The sequence below is a fragment of a genome, unplaced genomic scaffold (assembly GCF_019419815.1).
Source record: "Pyrus x bretschneideri cultivar Hongxiangsu unplaced genomic scaffold, Pyrus_bretschneideri_v1 Contig8, whole genome shotgun sequence".
NCBI classification, from domain to species: domain Eukaryota; kingdom Viridiplantae; phylum Streptophyta; class Magnoliopsida; order Rosales; family Rosaceae; genus Pyrus; species Pyrus x bretschneideri.
This window is the reverse complement of record NW_025999820.1, coordinates 2,956,004-2,979,765: the sequence shown is the minus strand read 5'-3', so window position 1 is coordinate 2,979,765 and position 23,762 is coordinate 2,956,004. Positions and strand designations below refer to the sequence as shown.

The following is a 23,762-nucleotide window of genomic DNA, read 5'->3' as shown; positions in this document are numbered from 1 at the left end:
CATAAAATCGATCACTAACATCTTTGCTAGTTGAACATTTTAAATAAATTGACAAATTGTTTTTAATTGGTGAAATGGTTAACCCGTCAATAGAACATGTCACTTCGTGTGCAATTATTATACCCATAAGCTTAACGGATTGAACTTAGATGAACAGTTAAAAGGATTAGTTTGTGGTCAATCCAGTGAAAACCAACTAAACCCAAAATTTACCATTAATCAAATCGTTAACCAATGAGCTAGATGTATTAATTAAAATTTTAACCACTTATTAATCAAACAGAGAAACAATATTTGCACACACTCTCTGATTGTTTTACAAAGAGAATTGCGTAGGCCTCATAATGTTCGGCCATTGGTCATCAATGGCAAGCGACCATTAGAACAAATAATTGAAGAAACAAATAAACTTCTATAATAAGTAACCAATATTATTTCACTAGAAAAAAAACTTACAGAAAATAAACCCAATAAATATTCAACAAAATGTTCCAAAGTGAAATTAAACCTCATACTAAACAAAAATTTAAAAATAAATCCTACAATAAAGACGAGCAAAGGTCTAGACGTGATGCCCTCCCTTGACGGCAATAGCTTCGTCTTCAATAACATACTTTTTCCAAAAGGAGTGCTTTTGCCAAATAGTGTGCATTTCTTCAATCGGAACACCTTTAGTTTCTGGCAAAAACTTGTAAATGAAAACGTTCATCACCACAACCCAGAACGCAAAGAAGAAGAACAAACCAAACTTCAAGTGGCAAAGCATTGTGGTGAAAACTTGAGCTATGGCGAAGGTGAAGATCATGTTGGTAGCGACATTGACGGATTGAGCAGCTGACCTTACTTCAAGGGGGAAGATTTCACTTGGCACCAACCATCCTAGAGGTCCCCAAGACCAAGCAAATCCAGCAACATATATACAGATGCAGGCCACCAAGCCATCAGCAAACCCCTTAGATAATACACCAGGGTTGCCACTAATCCCAAATTTAAGAGCAATTACAATTCCAATAATCACCTATTAATGCCAGAAAAAGAATAGAACACAGCTAAATTATTTTGTCTATGGAAAAGAAAAAATATGAACAACATAGAGAAAAGGAACTAACCTGAGTGATGAACATTTGAGCACCACCCTCAATGAAAAGGGCCCTCCTTCCAACCTTATCGACAGTAAAAATCGAAACGAGGGTGGCTAGGGCATTAACAGCGTTGGTAATCACGGTGGACATGAGAGAAGCGCTACCTCCAAATCCCATTGTTTTGAACAAGACGGGGGCATAAAATGTGATCACATTCATGCCGGTGAGTTGCTGAAAGGCAGGAATTGCAAGTGCAAAGACAAGCTGAGGTCTGTATTTCTTGGTCAACAAGGTTCTCCAGGGTTTGTTACCAACTTGGATGCACCACTGGCCGCAACTAGGTCATCAAACTCCTCGTCAACATTGTCAACGCCTCTGATTCTGAGGAGCTGAGTTTTGGCTTCCTCATTCTTACCACGCTCAACCAAAGAGTTTGGAGTTTCCGGTAAAACTAATGCGCCGATCATGATCATAATTGCAGGGACTGCAGCACCGCCCAAACTCAAACGCCATCCCCAACCTCCTTTGATCTCAGAAAAGAAATAGTTAATTACACCCGCAGCAAGTATTCCAATAGTGATTGATAATTGGAACATCATGTTTAAAGCACCACGGTATTTGTGTGGGGCTACCTCAGAGACATAGATCGGCACAGACTGCACGCAAAAATTGAAACAATTAAATAAAACTTAAGATAAAATTAAGTAACATTAAAAAAAAAACATTGAATTTAGACCACATTTAGGACCTCGATCATACTAAACTTAGAAAGAAAAAAATTAAAGCATAATTCATAATGTACCTGATTGGCACATCCAATGCCAAAACCGAGGAGTATTCGACCAACAACAAGCATCCAAAGGTATTGAGCGCCGGCATTGAGGAGTGCACCAATCAAGAAGAGAACTCCACCCAAAAACATTGTACGTCTCCTACCAAACTTTCTGGTTATAGTTGATGCACAAACACATGAAACCAGAGCAGCTACATACAGTGACGATGTGAAGAGCGTCAGCATCTGGCTGTCAAACTTGCAGTACTGATTGTCGGAAGGCTTGACCGAGGATTCTTTGTTATAAACCGCTGGAAAAAACTTTTTCAGGAATGAATCCATCGATGTCACACCACCTGCATAATAATCAATGTCAGATACTTTAATTAGTTTATACGAACACAAAATCAAAACTATATGTGAAGAAGTTTGAGTGTGGATATATAGGTACAGTCGGCTAATTTTCCAATTGAACAATTCAGGGCATGCAGTTCTAAACTTTTTGAAGCTATCTGTGATTTTGGTTGATTGTGTTTAATTTATTTAAAAAGTTTTTCTCGTATAGTGCATTGTTGGTATCTTTTATGATTGAAGCTGAAGAAGAAATATATTCCGATATGACAATTCAAAACGTTGATAACAGGACGCTAAACGTTGCTGCATAAACTTAAAAATCAACAGCTCATATTATATAACAATGGCGTGATATATAATCTGGAAGTTAAAGGATTCATAAGCATAAAACATGTTATATATGTACCTGAGACTCCGAGATCGTAGCCAAAAATCAAACCACCGGTAGCTGCCACCATACATGTGAGAAGAACCCTACCAGTGAGTTTGCCGGGGTATTCTTTTCCACCTTTCGTTGTCGTAGCTATACCGTCTCCAGCCATTGTAGCCTGCTTACCTTTTACTATCTACTCAAAACTGACTTAAAAACCAAAAGCTAACTGGAAATAACGAAAACAAGAAGAGAAAACTCAGAGATATACAACAACGTGAAAGAATGGTGGATGAGAGGTACTATTTATAACCCTCCGCAGACTTGCAAAACCCTAAGTCGTTAAATTAGATAAGGAGAATAAAGATAAAAGGATTTGATTAGAGTTTGAGTTTGAGTTTAACTGATCCCTGTATCTGTAGCCAATATAACAACTTCTTTCAAGGTTTTGCTACTTAAAATCATTTGAAATTGTAACTGGGTAGGACTTTCAGTTTGACTCTTCTTCTTTGTATCTAATTTAACTACTTAAGCTGGTTGAGGTTTTTTTTATTTTTTATTTTTTATTTTTATTTAATTTACAAAGGTCAAAATTTTGGTCTTATCCACATGCTAAATTTATATACATGAGCGGATTAAGCTGTAGTTAAAATAAATTGGACAGAATGATAGGATGAAGGATATTGAATCCAAATAAAATAAATTTAATCCAAAAAGGATAAAACATTTATTAGGTAAATTGTTTTACTAATAAGAAAAACTCAAAGACCAACTATTAGCATTTGGATTAGAAGCTATATAGTTTAAGTGATGATGTAATTAATTGGCACGTCTTTATGGGCGTTTTGTTTTTAATAGGCATTCTTTTATTTTAAATAGCATATGGGCACACACATTTGTTTTTGATGTAGAAGGAGAGAGGAAGAGAGTGCTAGAGAATGTAGGAGTGAGAAATTTTTTTTTTATTTTTTTTTATTTTTTTTAATTAGAGGTATGTTAGGATTACGTGTTGGTGAGGCTTTGAAAAAAAAACAACAAAATTTGATTGTGTGAAATTGCATTTCTGCCATATATTTCTTATTTATATTCAGTTTTAATTAGAGGTTAAACTGATAATTTCATAGGATTTTGGTTGTCAATAAGTGTTTTATTAATTAGTAGAGATTATTGTGTAGCTTGATTTCTCTGGTGTTTTTTAATGTAAAATATATATAAATACTTTTACCACAGCAAATTAACATGCACGACAATGATGGTAAATTATTAAAGAATTCACGATAAATATTTATCATCCTCATACCTATATTAGTGAAACGTGAGACTTCCTTTAACAAACTCACCACTGAAATTCGAGCAAAACAAACTCATCACTGAAACTAAAATATCGACAATCTTGTACATCTGTATTAAAAATATAAATATATTTATCATCGACAAACATATAGTGGAGTTATATATATATATATTAATAATCTTGGAAACAAAGTTGCTAATATTTATTCTAAAGTTCGTAATTTTTAGAATCAGAGTAATCTCAAACATTTCAAAAATGTTGTAGTATTAATTATAGGACATGTGTGATTGTGTAAAATTATTAGTAGATTGTGTTTAGGATACATGAAGATGTCATCCATTTATGAGTGTATTACTTGTGGGGCAAAAAATTTTATCTTTGTTTTTTTTTTTTTTTTTTTTTTTTTTGGTCAAAGCAAGAAATTTTATCCAATTCATTATAAATAAAGGCACGGAAGCAAGTATCACAAAAATTCCTCAACCTTTTTTCTCTTCCCGTCACACCCTCTCTCTCCCTTCAGTAAAATAGGATACAACAGATAATTAATAAAATAGTTTACAACAGAAAATTAATATTTTTACAAGTTTTTAAATATTCTCACACTTTTTCTCACATGCAACTTATTGTTCTTTCTATTTAATGCCTATGCACCTGGTGCTTATGAAAATAGTAACAGAAAGTAATGATATTTATGGAGACTCTAGCGTGGATTCGATCCCCACCATCTATTTTCTCTAATATTTAACAAATTTAACCCTTTAAAACTATCATTTTTCAAAAAAAAAAAAAAAAAAATCTTTGTTAATATGTTCTTTGTACTACTTTAAAGTTTCTCAATTTCATAATCCATAAGCTTGATCTAATATCACAACAAAAATGATGATTTACATTATAAGTCAAACTCAAACATGATTATTACGGTGGAATTTTTTCTATGTTCCATTTCAGGATCATTTTCTGATAAATTATTAACTGGTTATAGAATGAACGTTTATGCTCAAATTAGCTTACAAATTTAAATTATATATATGCGTGTAAACTATAAAATCTTGATTGCCAGGGATTAGGGAAAAGAATTTTGAAAGCATTGATCAAATTCGAAACGCCAACAGAAGATCGATCAATTTGACATGATTAAACAAAGTACATATCTCTTTTGTTGATTATTCTATTTGCCTAACGTTGAGAGAATCACTATTTTCGTAAGCAATGAATTAGTTTATGGAAGAGGATTCTCTTCGGATCCACTTTGTGGGGATTCACGTCCTAACTGTTCATCGTACATTGTACGACCAGTTTTCTTCAAGCACTATTTGTGTTTAATTCTAAATAAAAAAGTTAAATGATTTATGACTGCATGATGCACAATGAATGGCTAAGATGTGAAGATCCTAAGGATCTCCATAATTTGGATCCGGATGGGATTCAAATCCTTAGTTTATGACCAAATAAATTGAACACCCTCATGTGTTTGATCACTGGAGCTTCTTTGTCCTATGTACGCCACCAAACAAATAAAGTTGCTCATCACATGGCAAGAGTAACTGTCGTTAACAATGGTGTTTGTACTTGATTCGAGGAACCTCTTGATACTATTTGAGATTTTAGGGGAGTCTTCTCTCTAATGTATTGGATGAGCCTCTGGATTTTGAATGAAATTTTGTTGTTTTTGATTAAAAAAAAAAAAAAAAAAACAAGTACACCGAATAGTAATAATAGCATCTGGTTAGTACTAAAAATGGGAGCGTTACAATAGTAGCTATAGACCACTTGTTTGGTAGTGTTTGTATTTGATTCAGTGAAGAGCTTGAAGAAAAATAAGATGATTTTCTTTTTGGACTTTTTGATATAGTAGCTTCTGAGAATAGCCTTTTGCACTAATCTAGCTTGTTCTTTTGTATTGATCTATCCAAGTTAAGCTTTGTCTTGTAGCCCCATTTGACATTGATGATAGGCTTATCAGATGGTCTATCAACTAGCTTCTATGTGTGATTCTTTTCTATAATTTATATGTCATACTGCATAACTTTCTTCCAAGAGTCATCTTGTGTTGCTTCTTCATAGTTCTCAGGTTCCATAATGCACACATTTCATTGAGCTAGCACATCACTCAAACTCCTCCACTTCAATGGAGTGTGATCATGGCTATGAGAGATCCTTGATTTGGCTTGTGAGATAGAACCAATAACAAATAGAATAGAGCCACTTTGTTGACATGTCTGTGGTGTAGTCAACAATGTGTCTAGAGATTCTGTAGTTTCTAACATTCTTCAACTTATGTACCTCTTTCTCTTTCAATTTCACCAATCATTGGAACATTGACATTTTTTCATTCTCATGATTCCAATCCAAGTAAGAATTTATGGTGTATCTCTTGATTGAATAATCTTCTTAGTGACTGGATTCTATAATCTGTAGCCTCTCACTTGTGTCATAGCCTACAACTATGCATTTGTAGCTATTGCTTTCAAGTATGTGTCAAGTTTGACGGAACATTAACATATAGCACAAAGAACCAAAGATTTTGAGACAGCTAATTTTTGGTTTTCTTCTTTTGAGATGGCTAATTTTTGGTTTTCTTCCACTACAGGCTTCAAAAGAAGTCATCTTGTCAAGTGCCTTAGTGAGACACCTATTGAGAAGATATACTGTTGTGTTTATAGCTTTTGCCCAAAACTGGTATGACAGATTTTTCTAATGCAGCATTGGCTTTGCCATTTCCACACAATTTTTCTTTTCCTTTCAACAACATCATTTTGCTCAGGCGTATATCTTATTGTCAATTTCCCTTGAATTCCTATTTCATTGTAGAACCTTATAAAATCAGTTGACATGAACTCTCTAGCTCTATCACTTCAGAGACACTTCACTTTGTAGCTACATTGCAATTCTATCATTGCTTTGAAATTCTTGAAGCACTGAAAGATATTTGACTTGTGTCTCACGAAATAAACACATGTCATTCTTGGGTAGTTGTTAGAGTGAGATTTCCTACGAGAAGAAATACCTCTACAGATATGTTGATCGCAATCCTCACGTTCGCCGAATCCTTCTTTGAGGTGTCCCAAAATAATCTTCCTCTTCCGTGGCTTGCCCGGGCGGGGTACCTGCGAAAGATACTCCGACGCTCAAGTCAGTTGATCGATTTCTCTTCTCTGGATTCTCTCAGGTTATCCTCACGTACCTTGTCTTTGGCTCCTCTCCCTATTTATAGGATTGCATGCTTGAGGATTAAGCACCACGACCAGTCCTCTTTCCTCATTTCCTTAGTGGTCATCTGTCATATAACTGCATGCTTTAGGAACAAGTGCCACGACCTGTCGCTTTCTCCCACTTCTTCTCTGTAGTGAGATAGTTATCTAGGCACGTTCCCTTGTGTCTGTATATTTCTTGTGGGCTTTTTACTTTCACAACACTTTCTCCTTAGATAATTGGTATTGCCCGTGAGTCAAAATCGGATTTTATCTTCCCACAGTGCCCTATTTTTCCCTTTTTTACTCATATGAAATAGGGGAAAACTGAGTTTTTCAATCTCATGGGGCCTTGAAACTACACTCGTTAAGCCAAGCTAAACTTGAAGCACTTTTTACTAAGGCCAAATTTGTGGAATTTGCTTTTTCTAAGAATAAACTTAATGAAGGTAAATTTATCGAAGTCCTCGTTTTGTTATGAGGGCTGACATCTTCCCACGAGGATTTTCGAACGTGGATTTACGAAAGTGGACTGACAAGTGGATTTAGGGACGAGGTGATTTACGAACGAGGACTGACAAGTGGATTTAGGGCCTTCAAGTGTCATTTGTTGTTGAAAGTGGTAAATGTGTTCGACAAGATCAGTCATGCCTTCCAATAGCCTAAACTTTGGTTGGGTGAACTTGGCAGGTTTTTTAGCCTTCAGGATGTCTTCTGTGAACGGCGATTTGCGAATCCCTCTGGTAGCTTTTAAGGCAAGCTTCGCGGGGGTCTGTGGCTTGTATCCCTTCACAATTTTCTATTTGTTCTCACAAATCTACATCCTTTACCTTTTTCGATCTTTTTCCCCTGTGATCCCCTTTGCCCTGATTTTTCGTCACTTCAACACGGTTACTGGATGACGCGCTACAAGAGCTACCTTTCTTATCTTCCTCTTTTGCACGCTGTCTCTTGGTGCTGGTTACATCTTCTACTACATTTCTCGCTTCAGCCTTCTTCAATGCCTCATCTGCTGTCTTTTTTGTTTCATGCAATTCCCTTGTTAGCCTTCTAAATTGTTCCATGGCGAGACTGGGTTCACTACCTTGGGATTGAGACCTCGCATATACCGATCGAGTCCCTGCGTCTTCGAATGATTCAGAACTTCTTGTGCGGATCCAATTATGTTTGTAGCTCGATTTTGTTTCGTTCCCACAAACGGCGCCAACTATTGGAGCGAGATTTCCTACGAGAAGAAATACCTCCATAGATATGTTAATTGCAATCCTTACGTTCGCCGAATCCTTCTTTGAGGTGTCCTAAAATAATCTTCCTCTTTCGTGGCTTGCCCTGGCAGGGGTACCTGGGAAAGATACTCCGATGCTCAAGTCAGTAGATTAATTTCTCTTCTTTGGATTCTCTCGGGTTATCCTTACGTACATTGTTCTTTGGCTCCTCTCCTTATTTATAGGATTGCATGCTTAAGGATCAAGCACCATGACCAGTCCTCTTTCTCCACTTCTTTAATGGTCATCCGTCATATGACTGCATGTTTTGGGAACAAGTGCCACGACCTGTCGCCCTTTCCCACTTTTTCTCCATAGTGGGGTAGTTATCGAGGCACATTCCCTTGTGTCCGTATATTTCTTGTGGGCTTTTTACCTTTCACAACACTTTCTCCTTGGATGATTGGTATTGCTCGTGAGTCGAAACCAGATTTTATCCTCCCACAATAGTCATCTTCACATCAAGAAATATTTATTTTCATAATTTGATTCAATTTGCATTGGTCCACAGATGTCTGTGTGAACCAATTTTAGAGGGAACTTAGCTCTCCATGTGGATTCAGATAGGAATGTATTTCTGTGTTGCTTGCCAAGCATGCACCATTCACATACACCTTTTTCATTTCTCCAATTGTGGTAATCCATGAACTATTTCTTGCTTTTGAAGCAATCTGAGACTCGTATCATTTAAGTGACCTTTGTGCCAAGTTTAAAAGCAATGTGTCATACTAGCTCTCAATACCGTTTGAATTACAGGCATCATTTTTAGAGGAAAGCATATATTTCCACTCATTTTTACTCTAACCACAATATTATCTAAAAAACACCCATAAAAGCGTTCACTACATTGCCTCTAAACAACAAATAGTAGCCATGCTTCATCATTTGACCAACACTGAGTAGATTTTCTTCTAATCTAGGAACAAGCATCATTTCTTGAATGTGTTTTTTTTGTGAAGTTTGGTTTCAATCAGTAGAGTGCCTCTTCTAGCAACTTTTACAATATCTCCAATTCCCATTTTCACTTGGAAGTGAGATTTCTCTTCACATTGATCAACAAACTTCATCTTTTGTCATATGGTTGCCACACCCAATGTCAATGTACCAGTAGATGTTCACTTTTATCTCAGTCACAACATTGCAGACATAGAAAAGTGTTCCAGTATCCTCAAGTTGATTGGCATAGTTCAACTTCTGTATTCCTTTTTTTCCAATTGCAATCTCTAGGCATATGGCCAAACTTCCCACAATTTATGCATTTGGGTTTTCATTCAAACCAACATTTTCCACAATGCAAACTTGGTTTTGTCTTGAGTAGCAGTTTGCTTGTAAACAAAGTTAGACTTATTATCCCACTTTTTTCCCTTGTTCTACCAGTTCTTCTGAATTGTTTGATTTCTAGAAGGCCCACTGGATTTGAGATGCTTGTAAGTTACATTTAGTCTAGAATGTCTTTTCAATGGAGTTCTTAGCATGCCCATCAAACTTTTGTTCAAACCCTTTCAAAGAAACTACAAACTTGCAATTTTACAGTTCTAACTTGTTTGTCTTCTTTGAATTCTTATTGCAAAATATCCCAAGAGCCCTTCCAGGTGTTTTCATTGGAAATTCTAGGTAAGATCTATTCTGAAACCACGTGCATAGAGAATTAAGAGAATATGATGATTCATTGATTCTTCACACGAAGTGTATGAGCAAATGATAACTTTAAAAAGTGAGAGCATTCTCTACCTTACATCAACAACAAAAATCCAACCATCCAAATAAATCACCCATGAGATTCTTACACATGGCATGAGCTATATAACTCACTAAAACAAAATCTAAGTGATGCACATGGACTATGATCCAATGACTGTGAGATCAGAGCTATATAGGTATTCCATATTGGACTTCTACAGGTCATGGTAGTCCGGCACAACTCCATTAGCTTGAAGCCAATTAAAGAATATTACTTGTCTCCCAAGTAAGGAAGTCTAATTCAAGTCAAATTAGGATTACTTAGGGATTATGCAACGTAATCATAATCCTAGGAGGATTGAATATCTTATCTTAACTTCCTTCTTATATAGTCTATCGCTTGACTTGGGATTGCTCTATCTCAAGATTTCTACAAATACACTAATTTATCCCTGTGTGTCTTTAATCATCCAAAAAGTCAATTATGATCCAATACTCTTTACTAAGGAATTGTCTCATATTCTCTCATACACGTTGTTTGTATACGCGTAGACGTGGATAAGCATTTTCTACACGTATCGTCATAGGCTAGTCGTCAAGGATGGTTCATAATGTTGCACACATCACCACTCCTCCTCTAAAACTATACTAGTGATTTGATTCTTTAATCTTAGAGATATGTAGGCAGTTTAATCTGAATTCACAACTAAATCCAAAGTTCTATTTCATAATTATATTAAATTAAAAGATCGCTCAAATTAACGTAAACAAATCCATATTGTAAATTTTTTAGAATAAAAGGTCAAAAGTATCCTTAACCATTTGCAGGCACAGAAACAAGATCCCCGCCGACACACGATGCCAATGCCGCGTGCCGTACAGCCATACAAAATTTAGATACATTCCCACTTACTTCCTACTCTCTCTCTCTCTCTCTCTCTCCTCCAGCTAAAAGCAAAACAATTTTGTTTTCCGAAAGAAAAAGAATCCGCAGATCTAAGATCCAAAGCCATTACCGCTGATCAAATCCCCAGTGTGCTGCTCTTGTTCGTCGATCTGAATCTGAGGTAACTCCAAAATCCAATTCAATTTCTCCACCATTTTGCAAAATTCGACTTTCTGTTTGTTTCGCGGGAAAATGTGAGAATAACCTAAACGAATTGGAACTCGAGATTCGATTCACGTTCATAATAGTGGGCATGGATCTAATCTACAATGTTTAATTAATGTTGTCTTTGTGCAGTAATTTTCGGATTCGTTTCCTTTTAAAGAAGCAGCATTCATGTCGAGGAGGGCGGTGGGAACCACGCGCCGCAATGGGAGCTTTCCGTTTTCCGGAGCCTTCAATTCTAAATCAAAGTCGTCGCCTTTGTTATCCATTGGCCTTGTAGTCGTGGTAACTTTTTTTTTTTTTTCGATTCGATTTCTCTATTTCCTTGTATGCCAATTCATTGTAATTAAGTTTCTGTTCAGTGGGTAGCTAATCATGTTTAAATTATGATGAAGAATGCGAATGATTACGATTTTCGCGTTGTAATTGTGTTTTTTTGTTGGGTTTTGGTTGAATTTTCAGGGAGCCATTCTTCTTATCGGCTATGTTTACAAGGGATCAGGTTTGTGTTATATTGAATGTATTAAGTTATTAACTACCCCATTTACATTTAATGATGTGAATTTGTTAATTTTGATCTGCTAGCTATGCAATCATTATATCGAGGTCGTTGATTCTTGGAATTTAATTGCTTTCTATTTTTAAGATTTTGATACTTACACATGAATGCGCTGATTGAAATGTTTGTTCTTAAAATTCAGGTGTCCACGGGGGTGCCAACATAGTTAGTAGGATTAAAGGTGAGTTTGGGGCCTTTTCTGCTGGTCTTTTCACTTTGTGTTGTACATGTTATCACTTCTGACTTTGGACTTTATTCGTTGGCGTGAAGTGCGCTTCTTTTCTTTGATGATTTTTGTATTTTTTACAAGTGTTTAGCAATTACCTCTCACACACTTGTAATAATAGCATTTTGCTATCTGCTTCTATAATCAGGTGACTTCTCATGCACGCTAGAAGTTCAGAGAGCAATACCTTTCCTAAAGAAAGCGTATAGTGGCAGCATGCACAAAGTTTTGCATATTGGCCCGGATACTTGTTCAGTTGTATCTGCATTGTTGAAAGATGAGGAAACAGAAGCATGGGGTGTGGAACCATATGAGATAGAGGATGCTGATAGGACTTGCAGGAGTCTTGTGCACAAAGGCATTGTGCGGGTGGCCGATATAAAGTTCCCTTTACCCTATAAAGCAAAGTCTTTTTCTCTTGTGATTGTGTCAGATGCTTTAGATTACCTTTCTCCGAAATATCTGAACAGGACTCTTCCAGAATTGGCAAGGGTGTCTTCTGATGGTCTTGTTATTTTTGCAGGTACTTACCTTTATAGGTTCATTTTGCATGTTCTGTGTTAACGTTATAAAATCTTCATATGGTTTGGTAGTAGGAATTTATGTTCATAACTGATTAGATTTTCACGTAATAAATTTCATTTCAGTCAAAAGATTCACATTCATTTGGTCCCTTCTAGTATTCCCTGTTTGGTTGGTGCTATGACTCACAACGAATTTAGAGATTTTTAGCAGTTGTACTCTTGGAGACACATGAACAGGCCCGGTCAACATATTAACTTTTCTACATCCCTTGTATTTAGATTCTAGGTAAAGATACTGGATCAGAAATAAATTGACACCAAAGTGTTTCTGACCATAATGATTTACTGTTGACTCAATGTTCTTTAACTTTTTTATTTTTTATATTCCCGTAGATACTAATAAACATTTGTTGGTCGTTTACTTTTGGTAATAATAATTTCTAATTTCATTGCCATTTACTTTCATGTTTAGGTTTCCCTGGACAACAGAAAGCAAAGGTTTCTGAGCTATCCAAATTCGGACGTCCAGTAAGTGATCATATGCTGCTTGTATAATGTCACCATGCTTACCTTATAACTGTTGGACTACTACTCTATAGGATGTTGTCACTCACCGTTTGTATTGGATGGTCATTACTCGTTATGCTTATTATTTGCTTGAGTTTAAAATTTTACGCATGATCCTATCCAAGCGCATAGTTATTTTTTGGTAAATGAAGCGGATAGATGAAGCAGTGACCTGATCCTTCTTTCTAACTTGAAATAATTAAAGGAGACGTTGGAGAGAGAGCATTCATGATCACTTTGGGTTTTGAGTTATCACAACGATCTTTAATAATTGTTCCACGTACATAAGTTCTGTTCTGTTTTGGGTTGTTTAGTCGTGACATTTTATTGCCAGATTGACCTTATGACCAATATATCTTTGTTTTTCTTTTAGGCCAAAATGCGGAGCTCCTCTTGGTGGATACGCTATTTTGTCCAGACCAGCTTAGAAGAAAACGAAGCTGCCACCCAGAAGTTCGAGCAGGCCACGTCAAAGGAATCGTACCAGCCAAGCTGCCAAGTGTTTCACCTTAACTCATACCACTAATACGTATCAGAGCATCATTTATTCATAAGTTTTGGTATGCAACATTGGCTGATAAAGGGAAATTTTGTTTTAGCTGTCGTATAAAAACAACCCCTTTACTGGGTTAATTTTCGTTTTTTTTTTTTTTTTTTTTTTTTTTTTTGTAAGACACTTCGTTAAGGACATCAACTTTTGTTGTGAAGGATATAGTTGTCACTATTGATTGACATAGTTGATTGAATACGTAGGGTGATTTGGATTCGGCCTCCAACTAATCTGTATTCCGTTTGATATAAAATGATTGTATCCAGGAATTTGATTTCCGTACTAGCAATTTTGTTAGTCTGGCTTGAATACTGGTCCGTTGTACAATGTGGTGGTAGCGAAAAATTAAAGAAATTCCAGTATAAGTAGAAGTAACCACAATTGTAGCTACATTTAACCCGAAAAAGGGGATACGGAATCCCTTCCAAAAAGACCTTGACTCTGAATGTAACTTTCTATCTCGTAAAAATCTGGCCCAAGAATCATCCTCTATTGATACGCTAAGTCGCTTTGTAAGAAAATTCAATGACATCGTGTTTGGAGAAGCCGGAACTTCCATCTTCTGGAGCAAGAGAACTGGAGTTCACACTGTCACCAATAATCCCCACAAGAGCAATGTCCGTCCTTAAAGCAATGAAACCTGTGGGCATCTCTCACAGTGATTTCTCTCCCAGCAATGGCAGAGATAAACTTGATTGCATTGTGGCAGTCCCCACAAATCCTCAGGTTCTTCACCACAAGTAAAGGCTCTCCCTCTCTCGTTGAGAGCAACCCAAATGCAACCGCTAGCTTTTCACTGTGATGCCCTAACCTAATCTCCCTCTCTCCTTGCACCGATTCATCGTCCTTTACCAAGGTCCATCTTAAATCAGGCACGTACCCCGCTTGCTTCATCTTCCTCGACATCTCCCCCAAGTATTCATGAATTTCTTTGATCATCGGGTGGGAAATTTCTTCAGCCACAAAAACATGTACCCTCTTATTCACCTCGATCCAACTACAACCTGGTTTCTTCTTCACTCCTCTATCCCGCATATGCTTTCTAATTGTTGATACCTCTTCCCATTTGCCTGCTCTAGCAAACATAGTAGACAGCACCACGTATGGAGCAGCATTTAGAGGTTCCAGCTGAAGAAGCTGATTGGATGCCTTTACTGCTAGTTCAATATTTCCATGTGTTCTACAGGCACCGAGTAATGTAGCCCAGCCAATAGAGCCAGGGCAGAATGGCATCGTCTCGATGAATCTCTCAGCTTCACCCAGTTTGCCTGCTCGACCTAAAAGATCAATCATGCATGAATAGTGCTCTGCTTCTGGTTCAATCCCAAACTTCTCCTTCATCATATAGAAATACTTCTGACCCTCCTCTACTTTTCCAGTGTGAGCACAAGCAGAAAGGACAGAGATAAAGGTTACTCGTGTAGGAACAATATCCATCTGAAGCATATGTTCAAAAAGCCGTAGTGATTCTATTCCAATCCCATGCTGTGCATAACCTGCAATCATTGAATTTAAAGAGACAGTGTTATGCTCTGGCATTCTATCAAATAACCTTCTTGCATCATGAAGATTTCCGCATTTCGAGTACATTGCAACAAGAGCATTATTCACCGAAATTTTATTTGAAGGGATGTCAGATTTGATTTCTAAGGCATGAATCTGCTTTCCCTGAGAGGGGGATGACAAATTAGAGCATGCACTAATCACACAGACGAAGCTGCAATCATCAGGGCTGTGACCAACACGTTGCATTTTCCGGAAACAATGAAGAGCGTCTTCAGAGAACTCATCATTTTGAGAATAACCAGAAATTATCGTGTTCCAAAGAACCAAATCTGGAAAAGGGATCTCTTGAAACACTTTCCCACATTCTGCCATGCCACCAGCACACTTTGAATACAAATCAATTAAGCCACTTCCAACATGCGAATTCTGGTGGAAACCAGTTTTGATCAACTTAGCATGAAACTGAAGTCCACCCAACAAGTCTTCCACACACGTAAATGCAGTCAAAACACTTGCCAATGTAAACATGTCGACATTGAACCCCCTCCTTACCATTTCCTGAAACAACCCAAGCGCTTTCAACCCTTGGCGGTGCTGGCCATATGCCACAATCATCGAATTCCAAGACACTTCATCTCTCACCTCTCCCATCACCAAGAACACCTGTTTCGCCTCCTCCAGAAACCCATTTTTACTATAGTAAGTTACAAGCGAATTGTTCACCGAAACATATGAATCAAAGCCACCCGACACCACCACACAATGCAATTGCCTAAGCAAACCGACATCATCACCACAACCCGTGATCACAGCAGAGATGGTAAATCCATCCATGTCGAGACCCATTCTTCTCATCCCAGCGAACAAGCTCAACGCCGGCTCAGTCTCCCCCCTATCGGCATAAGCAGAAATGAGAGTGTTATAAGAGACCAAGTCCGGCAGAGGAATTTTATCAAACAGGTGGTGTGCAATGTGGGTGTGCGACTCTTTCGCGTAAGCGTTAATGATAGCGTTGAAGGAGAAGACATTGGGGTCCTGGGTGTGGTCGAAGGCGCTGCGAGCGGCGGAGAGACGGCCGCATTTGGAGTAAAGGAGGATGAAGTGGTTGGAAAGGTATGTGGAAGGAGGAAGGAGGGACTTGACGTAGAGTGCGTGGAGGGCTTTGCCTGTAAAGAGGTCTCTGTCGGCAATGCATGTTTTCAGAAGGTGGCGAAAGCTTTGCAAATTACAAGAGAATTGGTTCATCTAACATGTCAATTCCAAAAGCGTATAGTTAGGACAATTGTATTCAGTTCCATGCAACAACTCATGCTACTTTCAAAATATTCATAAAATGAATCGACTTGCAAGGAAACGACCAAAGCGACTAGATTAGCACACCTTGTCTTGGAGACTTTAAGGCCATCTCCAACTTGATCGACTATAGGGTCACAAGCTAAATGATAATCTTTTTTGACACAAAACTCATATTCGATGAACGTTTAAGCCAAAAAACCTTAGGATTCACCGGGCCAAAATCTAACCATATAGCCAGCAGGTTGGCTATCCTTAGTCAGCCCATTCGGTTGGGCCTAGTTGGATTTTTTTATTTATTTTTAAGTTGAATTTAAAAAAAAAAAATTAAAAATTCTAATTTTTTCCTTTAAATACTAAGACATTCTTACACCATTTCTCACATCCTTTTCACCATTCCATACAATCTTATCTCATTTTATTCAATTCTTCAAATTCTATTCACCTCAGAAACTCTTTTCAAACACACCCCTCTCTTACCTCCTACAATAATCTTTCCTTTAATTTTTTCAATAATTTTCAAGTGGCACTCAAAATATGTCTGGAAACCTTATTTTAATATAGTAGTTTAATTCAATTAACCAATAAAACCAAAGAACAAACTTAAAATAATAAATTATTGAGGAGACTAAAAAATAGCCTCCTTTGGTTGGAGATGGTATATAAATATGGCCTGACACTGTTTGTTACAAAATAATGTCTTGCAGGGCTATAATCTAGACGAGGGCTAAACATAGCCCATTCGGTTGGATATGGCCTTAAAGATGAGAGAATGAGAAGAGTTCTTTCTTCGGGTTGTAATCATTTGAAAAGAAGTTGTCACATACTAGTGTAAGTTCTTTAATAGTCCAGACTACTTGGTAATCCAGTTTTATATCCATTTGATTGAATAATATTTTGTCAATTTAATCATGACCATTCATTTTTTGTACAATTGAGTAGTCCGGATTATTGAAGAAAAACTGCACATACTAATCCTAACCGTTCGTTATTCAGATATACAAAAATATGTAGTGAGATGGGTAGACATCTAATTAAATCCGTTGGTAGGGTTGTAACTACATTGTAACCCACTCTTTAATTAAATCATGAGAATTGATTGCAGGTACACAACCCTTTAAGAGGAGGGATCTCTATTTAGGGATCAGTCGAGGGACTCACTTCACATTGAATTTCAACTATCTAAACTGTCTATTTTGTATGTCTCGATTCATAGATCATGCATGCAAAAATTTAATTTAATCCGAAATCATTTGCCTATTTACCCGTCATGATAAATTTCAATGTTTCTTGAAACATAATATTCGTCAATTTATTTAAACTCAATTAGATGCCTCAAATATTCCCGATTTGACTAATATTTTGTAAGGATAACCTATGAGGTTCAACTTCAAAAATAGACTGTTAAGATTAGTGAAGTTTGATATAGTGTGAGATCCACAACTAGGGGGCATCCTTTCATGGATTTGGATGGTCTCAAGACCACCCAAAAGTTTGAAGAAGGGCCTGTGAGGACCTCGGAGGACTACACAACGGTCTGGGCAAGTGGCGGAAGAGAGAAAACCACCACGCTTATGCATATGTATTGTGCAAAAACTTTGAACCAAGAAAAAATATCTAATTTCAAACAAAGAGGAACACATAGAAGACCACCAATGACTCTGCTGTTCTTGGACCTTGGCTGTAACAAGAAAAAAGCTTTCTCTCTCCATTTCACACATGACTAGGGATGGGCAACAGTTATGACGGGTGGGTAACCGCAGTTATTTACCTATAACTGTTTAAATTCTTACCCGCATAACCGTGTACCCGTTGGGTAATTGCCTAAAGGTTATATCTATACCCATAACCGCGTATCCATTTAACCGTTTTTAACCCCTTTACCCCTTTTCACCCATTTACTCTTTTTTTACCTGTCTATATTTTTTTAACAACTTGAAAATTAAAAAAGAAAAATTTGTCATAATTTTCTTTCTCTAACAATTAAACACCGTTATAGGTACATTTAGCATGCATTTTTGTATTCTAATCTTTACCAATAATTGAAATAATAGTTTGCAGCAGATATTTTGTACTGTTATCAATAAAGGTAATTTATAGTAACACAATTGATTCCAGCAAATTTTTGGCACTGTGGTTAAGCCCTGTGCATCATAAAAAGGAAGATATCATGAATTGACCAAAGCACTACCATCTGTACGTAATTATCATAGAAACTTTAGAATATAAACAAAAAACGAATACACGGGGCTGTATAGAAAATATGGAGCCTTACTTATAAAGACACAAATATATGCCATATTTCACACAACTCCACACCTTTTAAAACATTACTAAGAGGGACAAAAAACCCAGTAACAGAAAACCAAGCCCAACCCAGAAAGAAACGGACCGACTAAAATTATGGTGTATGCCACTCGACTATAACCGTTAATAAATGGTCACGTTAACCACTACATGATAAAAATCATAAAAAACTAACCAGTTCCTTCTCCTTTTCCCTTATTCAATACTAGCGTTCCTCTTCTCTAAGCCTATCATTTCAAATTTTCGACACTTTCAAGATGGATTTTAAGCAAGTGATTCACAAAGTTCAGCCTAGATTTTTAGAAAGATCAATGTTTCAAAGGTTTTTCTACTACTCAAAATCGTCATTTTGCATGATTATAATTCAAACTCTATCACAAACGAATGCATTATCAAAGTTTTGGATGCATTATCAAGTGTTTTTGCACTTGTTTTTACAAAAGAAAGCTGTAAAAAATGCATGCATTATCGAATTGATTTTACAAAAAATTCAATGTTCCAGTTTGTGAAAAAACAATTTCAGTGTTTTAGATGTTTCAGTCTGGCTTTTGTAGTTTATATGTATACTGATTCTTAAACATCTGAAAAAGAAAATGAAAATGCGTCTAAATTTTGTGACTAAAAGCATTAACTGTCTAGCTTCGATGCTGCACTTTGAACTGATGCTGCATTTGGTATTGATACTGCACTTTGTAAATTAATTTTGGTTCTACTTTTTGTTTGTAAATTGATTCTTAAACATCTGAAAAAGAAAATGAATATGAGTAGACCCGACAATTTCTGACACGACATGAAAATAACAGGTTTTGGGTCAACACGATAACTTATAGGGTCATTATCGGATGACCCGTTAATAACGGGTATACACGCGAGTAACATGTGGGTAACCTATTTCGACCCGTTAAGAAAAAAATTATTTTGATAATTTTAAAGTTTAATTACTAAAAGATTTATTATCAAATACAATACTCATATTAATATATATAATATATTCTATATTAAATATATAGTTTTGTATTATTATTCTATATAAGTTAAAAAAAAAAAAGAAGTTTTTGTCATTATTTATTTTTATTATGAGAGTTCCTTATTATCATTACTAGGATAAGGGAGCTCTCCTTCCTTGAAGGAGGAAATTCCATAGGTTGTCAAGCAAAGGGTTATGAATCTCTCTCTCTCTCTCTCTCTCTAAGACATGCTGCTTCTTTGTTCTCACACTTGAATATAAAACCATGAGCATGCTGCATGCATATAGATATGGCGATCTCTACCATTTTTGCTACGATTCAAAACCTATTTTCTAATGTCTTCCAAAAAAAAAAAAAAAACGTATTTTCTAATCTGCCACTTAGTATTAGTAGTACAATCTAATAGTATTTTTCTTTATTTATAAGTGAAAGGTGTTTGATTCTCGCTAAAGGTGAAGTTGAACCATATTATTATAGTTGGCTTAGTATGACTGTATGAGACTTAGCCCACCTCTCTATCCCTTACAATTGTTTGTTAAAAAAAAAAAAAAACTTATTTTCTAATTTAATTTAGTGCCAAAGAATATAAAAAGAAAAAAAAAAAAAGAAATAGGTATGTTTGAGTCTGGGTCAAAGGATCTTTCTTTTGTTCATGTAATAACTTGATGTGCTTTTAAAAGGATGACCACAAGACCAGCAGCAGTCAAGGAGTCAACCAACTCCACCAGCAGCATAGGGCTAGTCTTGACAAACGGGCCTACCAGAAGGAAACCGTGGGTCAGGCCCACCTCAATACCCTTAAGAAGCCTAGAATAATAAATTTTACTTAACATGTTGTTGTCCAAAATTAAAATAAACTAAGAAGACATACATACAAGAATGAAAAATGTGAAAGAATATATAAACACTTGTGATTCATCATTATTCCTTTACGAGTAGATAATGGTTACACTTACATTATCATTTAGATTTTTAAAATCCTCCAAATCCTCATGAATAATGTTTTTTATTTGAGGGAAAAATTAATATAATTAATAATAATTATTGTAGAAGTGTAAAAAATGTAAATAAAAATATACAATCACTCATAATGACAAGCTTTGCAACTTTCAAGAAGAGGTTAGCTTCGAAATCCAACACTATAATCCATAAACCTTAAATTTATATTTAACCGTCGATTGTCATTTACGCCTTATTAAAACATGATCATTTGGTGGATGTAAGAAGATGAACGTTCAGATCTTTAATATTATGTTTCGAAATTTACGGTTAATTAAAATATGAGTCGATGTCATATAGTCTGCAGAAACTTTATAAACATCAAGCAATATTTTCACTAACCGTAAAACTCTGAACATAATATCAACAATCCAAACCGTTCATCTTCTGGCATCCTTTAATAGATCATGTTTTCAAAAAAGAAAATCTGAAAAAAACAAAATTTGATGAGAAAAATGAAGCGTAAATGTAAATAACAATCAACGGTTAAATTTTGATCCATAATTTATATGATTATAGTGGCGAATTTCGGAGTTAAGCTCTTCACGAAAGTGGTAAAGCTTGTTATTACGAGCGTTTATATATTTTTCTATATTTTTTATACTTCTACATTAATTAAAAAACTATTAAAGATTTTACTTAAATAACAGCTGTAAGATAAATAAGAGTAAATCTGTACTGTTGGATTCTATTTCACTTATATTATTAGAACTTTTTTGGACAAAAAACCCCTTATATTTTCCATTATTTCCATCTGACTTTGACTGGTCAGTGACTCAATGGTCACTGACTTACTGATCTGATCAAATCAAAACAAAATCCATTAGTAGTCTTCAAAAAAAAAAAAAAAAAAAAAACAAAAGTCACTAACAACACTAAGCCAGCCCATTGAGCCTAGGCTGCCCAGCCCTAAATAGTAAATTCTAATCCCTTTCTCTCTCCCCTCCCGTAACCCTCTCTGTGTCTTTCGAGTCTCGACTTGCCGCTGCGCCATCTGTTCTTCCTAGCCCCTCTCTCCCGTTGTCTGTTCTTCCAAAAAGCTTTAATTCGACAGCCACGATCTTCTCGTCCTCCATTCGTACGGCCACTTCCTCTTTATTCCTCCGTTCATGGAAATGAAAAAAAATGTAACTGAACTGAAAGCAGTGGCTGCTTTGGAGAGTACTATTTTGGCTCATTGTTGTGACCCTAACGAAAATGAGGGATAGAAATTAAATCTTGGAAAATTGTTTTTAAGTGTCCGAGTTAATTATGAATTAATTATAATTTATTAGGAAGAGGAATTCTGGCAAAACTTCAAGCCCCAGTTTTATTGCTTTTTAATTTGTATGCCTACTAAATGCTTAGCCAATTCTACATATTCCAATTTCTTTCGAATTAATCTCCCCCATCATAATATATTTTTATTTTATTTTTATACATTTTGTTTGAATTTTTTGTCTCTCATTGCTTCTTTTTAATTTGGATTCAAGAAATAAGGTATGTCATGTGTGTATGACCATTTTGACTCAGAGAAAAGAATAAGCTCAATTTATCAATTTAATAACTTTCGAACATTATCTTCAAGCCCTTGACACTGCCAAAGAAGCAGCTGCATAGAACATTATCTTGTCTAATGTTGAATGCGTTATTGCTTAGTAATATCCATTGTTATTGTTAGTAATATAATATCCTACCTGTTTAAAAAGCTATTAATTAATTTATACCCATTTTGTTTCAGAAGTAATGGATGCTAAAGATTCAGATTCAATAAACGATGAGGAGTCTGTGGAGATTATAATGGGAACAAAAAAAGATCTTGGAAGCGAAAGTATAGACAATACAAATATAAGCTTTGCAAAGAAAAAGGCTAGAACAATCAATATAGGTAAGCGAAAAATTTGATCTCCTGTTTGGAACACTTTCACTAAATTGGATACTATTTTTGAAGATAGTAAATGTCGTGCTCAATGCAAAGATTGTAAGAAAGTAATGATAGATGATAGTCATCATGGGACATGAAATATGAAAAGACATTTAAATACATGCCTTGCAAAGAATAATGTTGAATTGTTTATGTCGGCATCTGAATTGTGTTCCCAAAAGTTTGATCCTCTGGTATTTAGTGGCTTATTAGTAGAGGCAATCATCAAGTATAATCTTCCTTTTAATTTTGTTGAACATGAGGGAATTAAGGCTTTGTTTGCATATATATCTCCTGATATTAAGCTACTATGTCGAAATACTGTCAAAGCTTGTGTGTTGAGGATATTCAAAACTAAAAAACAAGCACTACATAATTTGTTAGGCTTGGTTAAAGGTAGAATTTGTTTGAGACTTATGGTCATCTTAGTGCACTAATGGGTATCTTGCATTTACTGCTCACTTTGTAGACAATGATTGGAAATTGAATAAAAGGATTATAAGTTTTTGTCACATGCCTCCTCTGCATGCCGGTGTTGCATTATGTGAGAAAATAAGTGTGTTGGTAACTGAATGGGGGATTGAGAAGAAGTTATTTTCTATTACCTTGGATAATTCTTCTTCAAATATTTGTTTTGTTAACATTTTGAGGAATCAATTAAATATTAGAGGTCTTCTCTTGATGAACGGTGGCTTCTTTCATGTGCGTTGTTGTGCTCATATTTTGAATTTGATAGTCCAAGATGGACTTAAAGAAATTGATTCTTCGGTAGTAAAAATTCGTGAATGCATCAAGTATGTAAAGGGTTTTGAGGCTAGGAAACTAAAGTTTCAAGAATGTGTTAGGCAAGTAGGGATATTAGATAGTAAGAGAGGTTTGAGACAAGATGTCCCTACTAGATGGAACCCAACCTATCTTATGCTAGATAGTGCCAATTTCTATCGATATGATTTTATTAATTTATGATCGAGTGATTCAAATTTTGAAAGTTGTCCTTCTTCAAAAGAGTCGGATAAAGTGGTGAAAATTTCGAAGTTTTTGAGGTACTTTTATGATGTTACATGCTTATTCTCTGGAACAAAGTACCCCACATCAAATTTATTCTTCCCTAAAGTGTTCGTAATTCAGCTTCAAATTAAGGCAACCATTGATGACTGTGATAGTTTCATGAATAAGATGGGAATTATATGCACTTAAAGTTTCAGAAGTATTGGTTAGATTATAGTTTGATTATGTCAATT

The 23,762-nt window shown here is 35.8% G+C and overlaps 2 protein-coding genes and 1 pseudogene across 2 annotated transcripts; 1 reads left to right on the top strand and 2 right to left on the bottom strand.

The window, feature by feature from the left end:
- Positions 1-562: 562 nt before the first annotated feature.
- LOC103952705 lies at positions 563-3,359 on the bottom strand (annotated as a pseudogene).
- Positions 3,360-10,906: 7,547 nt separating this feature from the next.
- Positions 10,907-13,854, top strand: LOC103952688 (probable pectin methylesterase CGR2). The gene is made up of 7 exons (XM_009364342.3): positions 10,907-11,075; positions 11,252-11,404; positions 11,582-11,621; positions 11,821-11,859; positions 12,053-12,427; positions 12,901-12,956; positions 13,369-13,854. Exons 2-7 carry the CDS (start codon positions 11,291-11,293, stop codon positions 13,519-13,521), a joined length of 777 nt encoding a protein of 258 aa, XP_009362617.2. The 5' UTR covers positions 10,907-11,075; positions 11,252-11,290; the 3' UTR covers positions 13,522-13,854.
- LOC103952689 (pentatricopeptide repeat-containing protein At3g49710) lies at positions 13,691-16,539 on the bottom strand. The gene is made up of 2 exons (XM_048575571.1): positions 16,432-16,539; positions 13,691-16,296 (listed from the first exon to the last, which is right to left on the bottom strand). The coding sequence occupies exon 2, from the start codon at positions 16,294-16,296 to the stop codon at positions 14,137-14,139; it is 2,160 nt and encodes a 719-aa protein (XP_048431528.1). The 5' UTR covers positions 16,432-16,539; the 3' UTR covers positions 13,691-14,136.
- Between the last annotated feature and the right edge of the window lie 7,223 nt (positions 16,540-23,762).

Bases quoted from the DNA above. Each gene is read 5' to 3' on its own strand.
- LOC103952689 (XM_048575571.1), bottom strand. From the start codon at position 16,296: ATGAACCAATTCTCTTGTAATTTGCAAAGCTTTCGCCACCTTCTGAAA.
- LOC103952688 (XM_009364342.3), top strand. From the start codon at position 11,291: ATGTCGAGGAGGGCGGTGGGAACCACGCGCCGCAATGGGAGCTTTCCG. The intron at 11,860-12,052 runs GTGAGTTTGGGG...TTCTATAATCAG, and splicing joins CATAGTTAGTAGGATTAAAG to GTGACTTCTCATGCACGCTA. The intron at 12,428-12,900 runs GTACTTACCTTT...TTTCATGTTTAG, and splicing joins TGGTCTTGTTATTTTTGCAG to GTTTCCCTGGACAACAGAAA.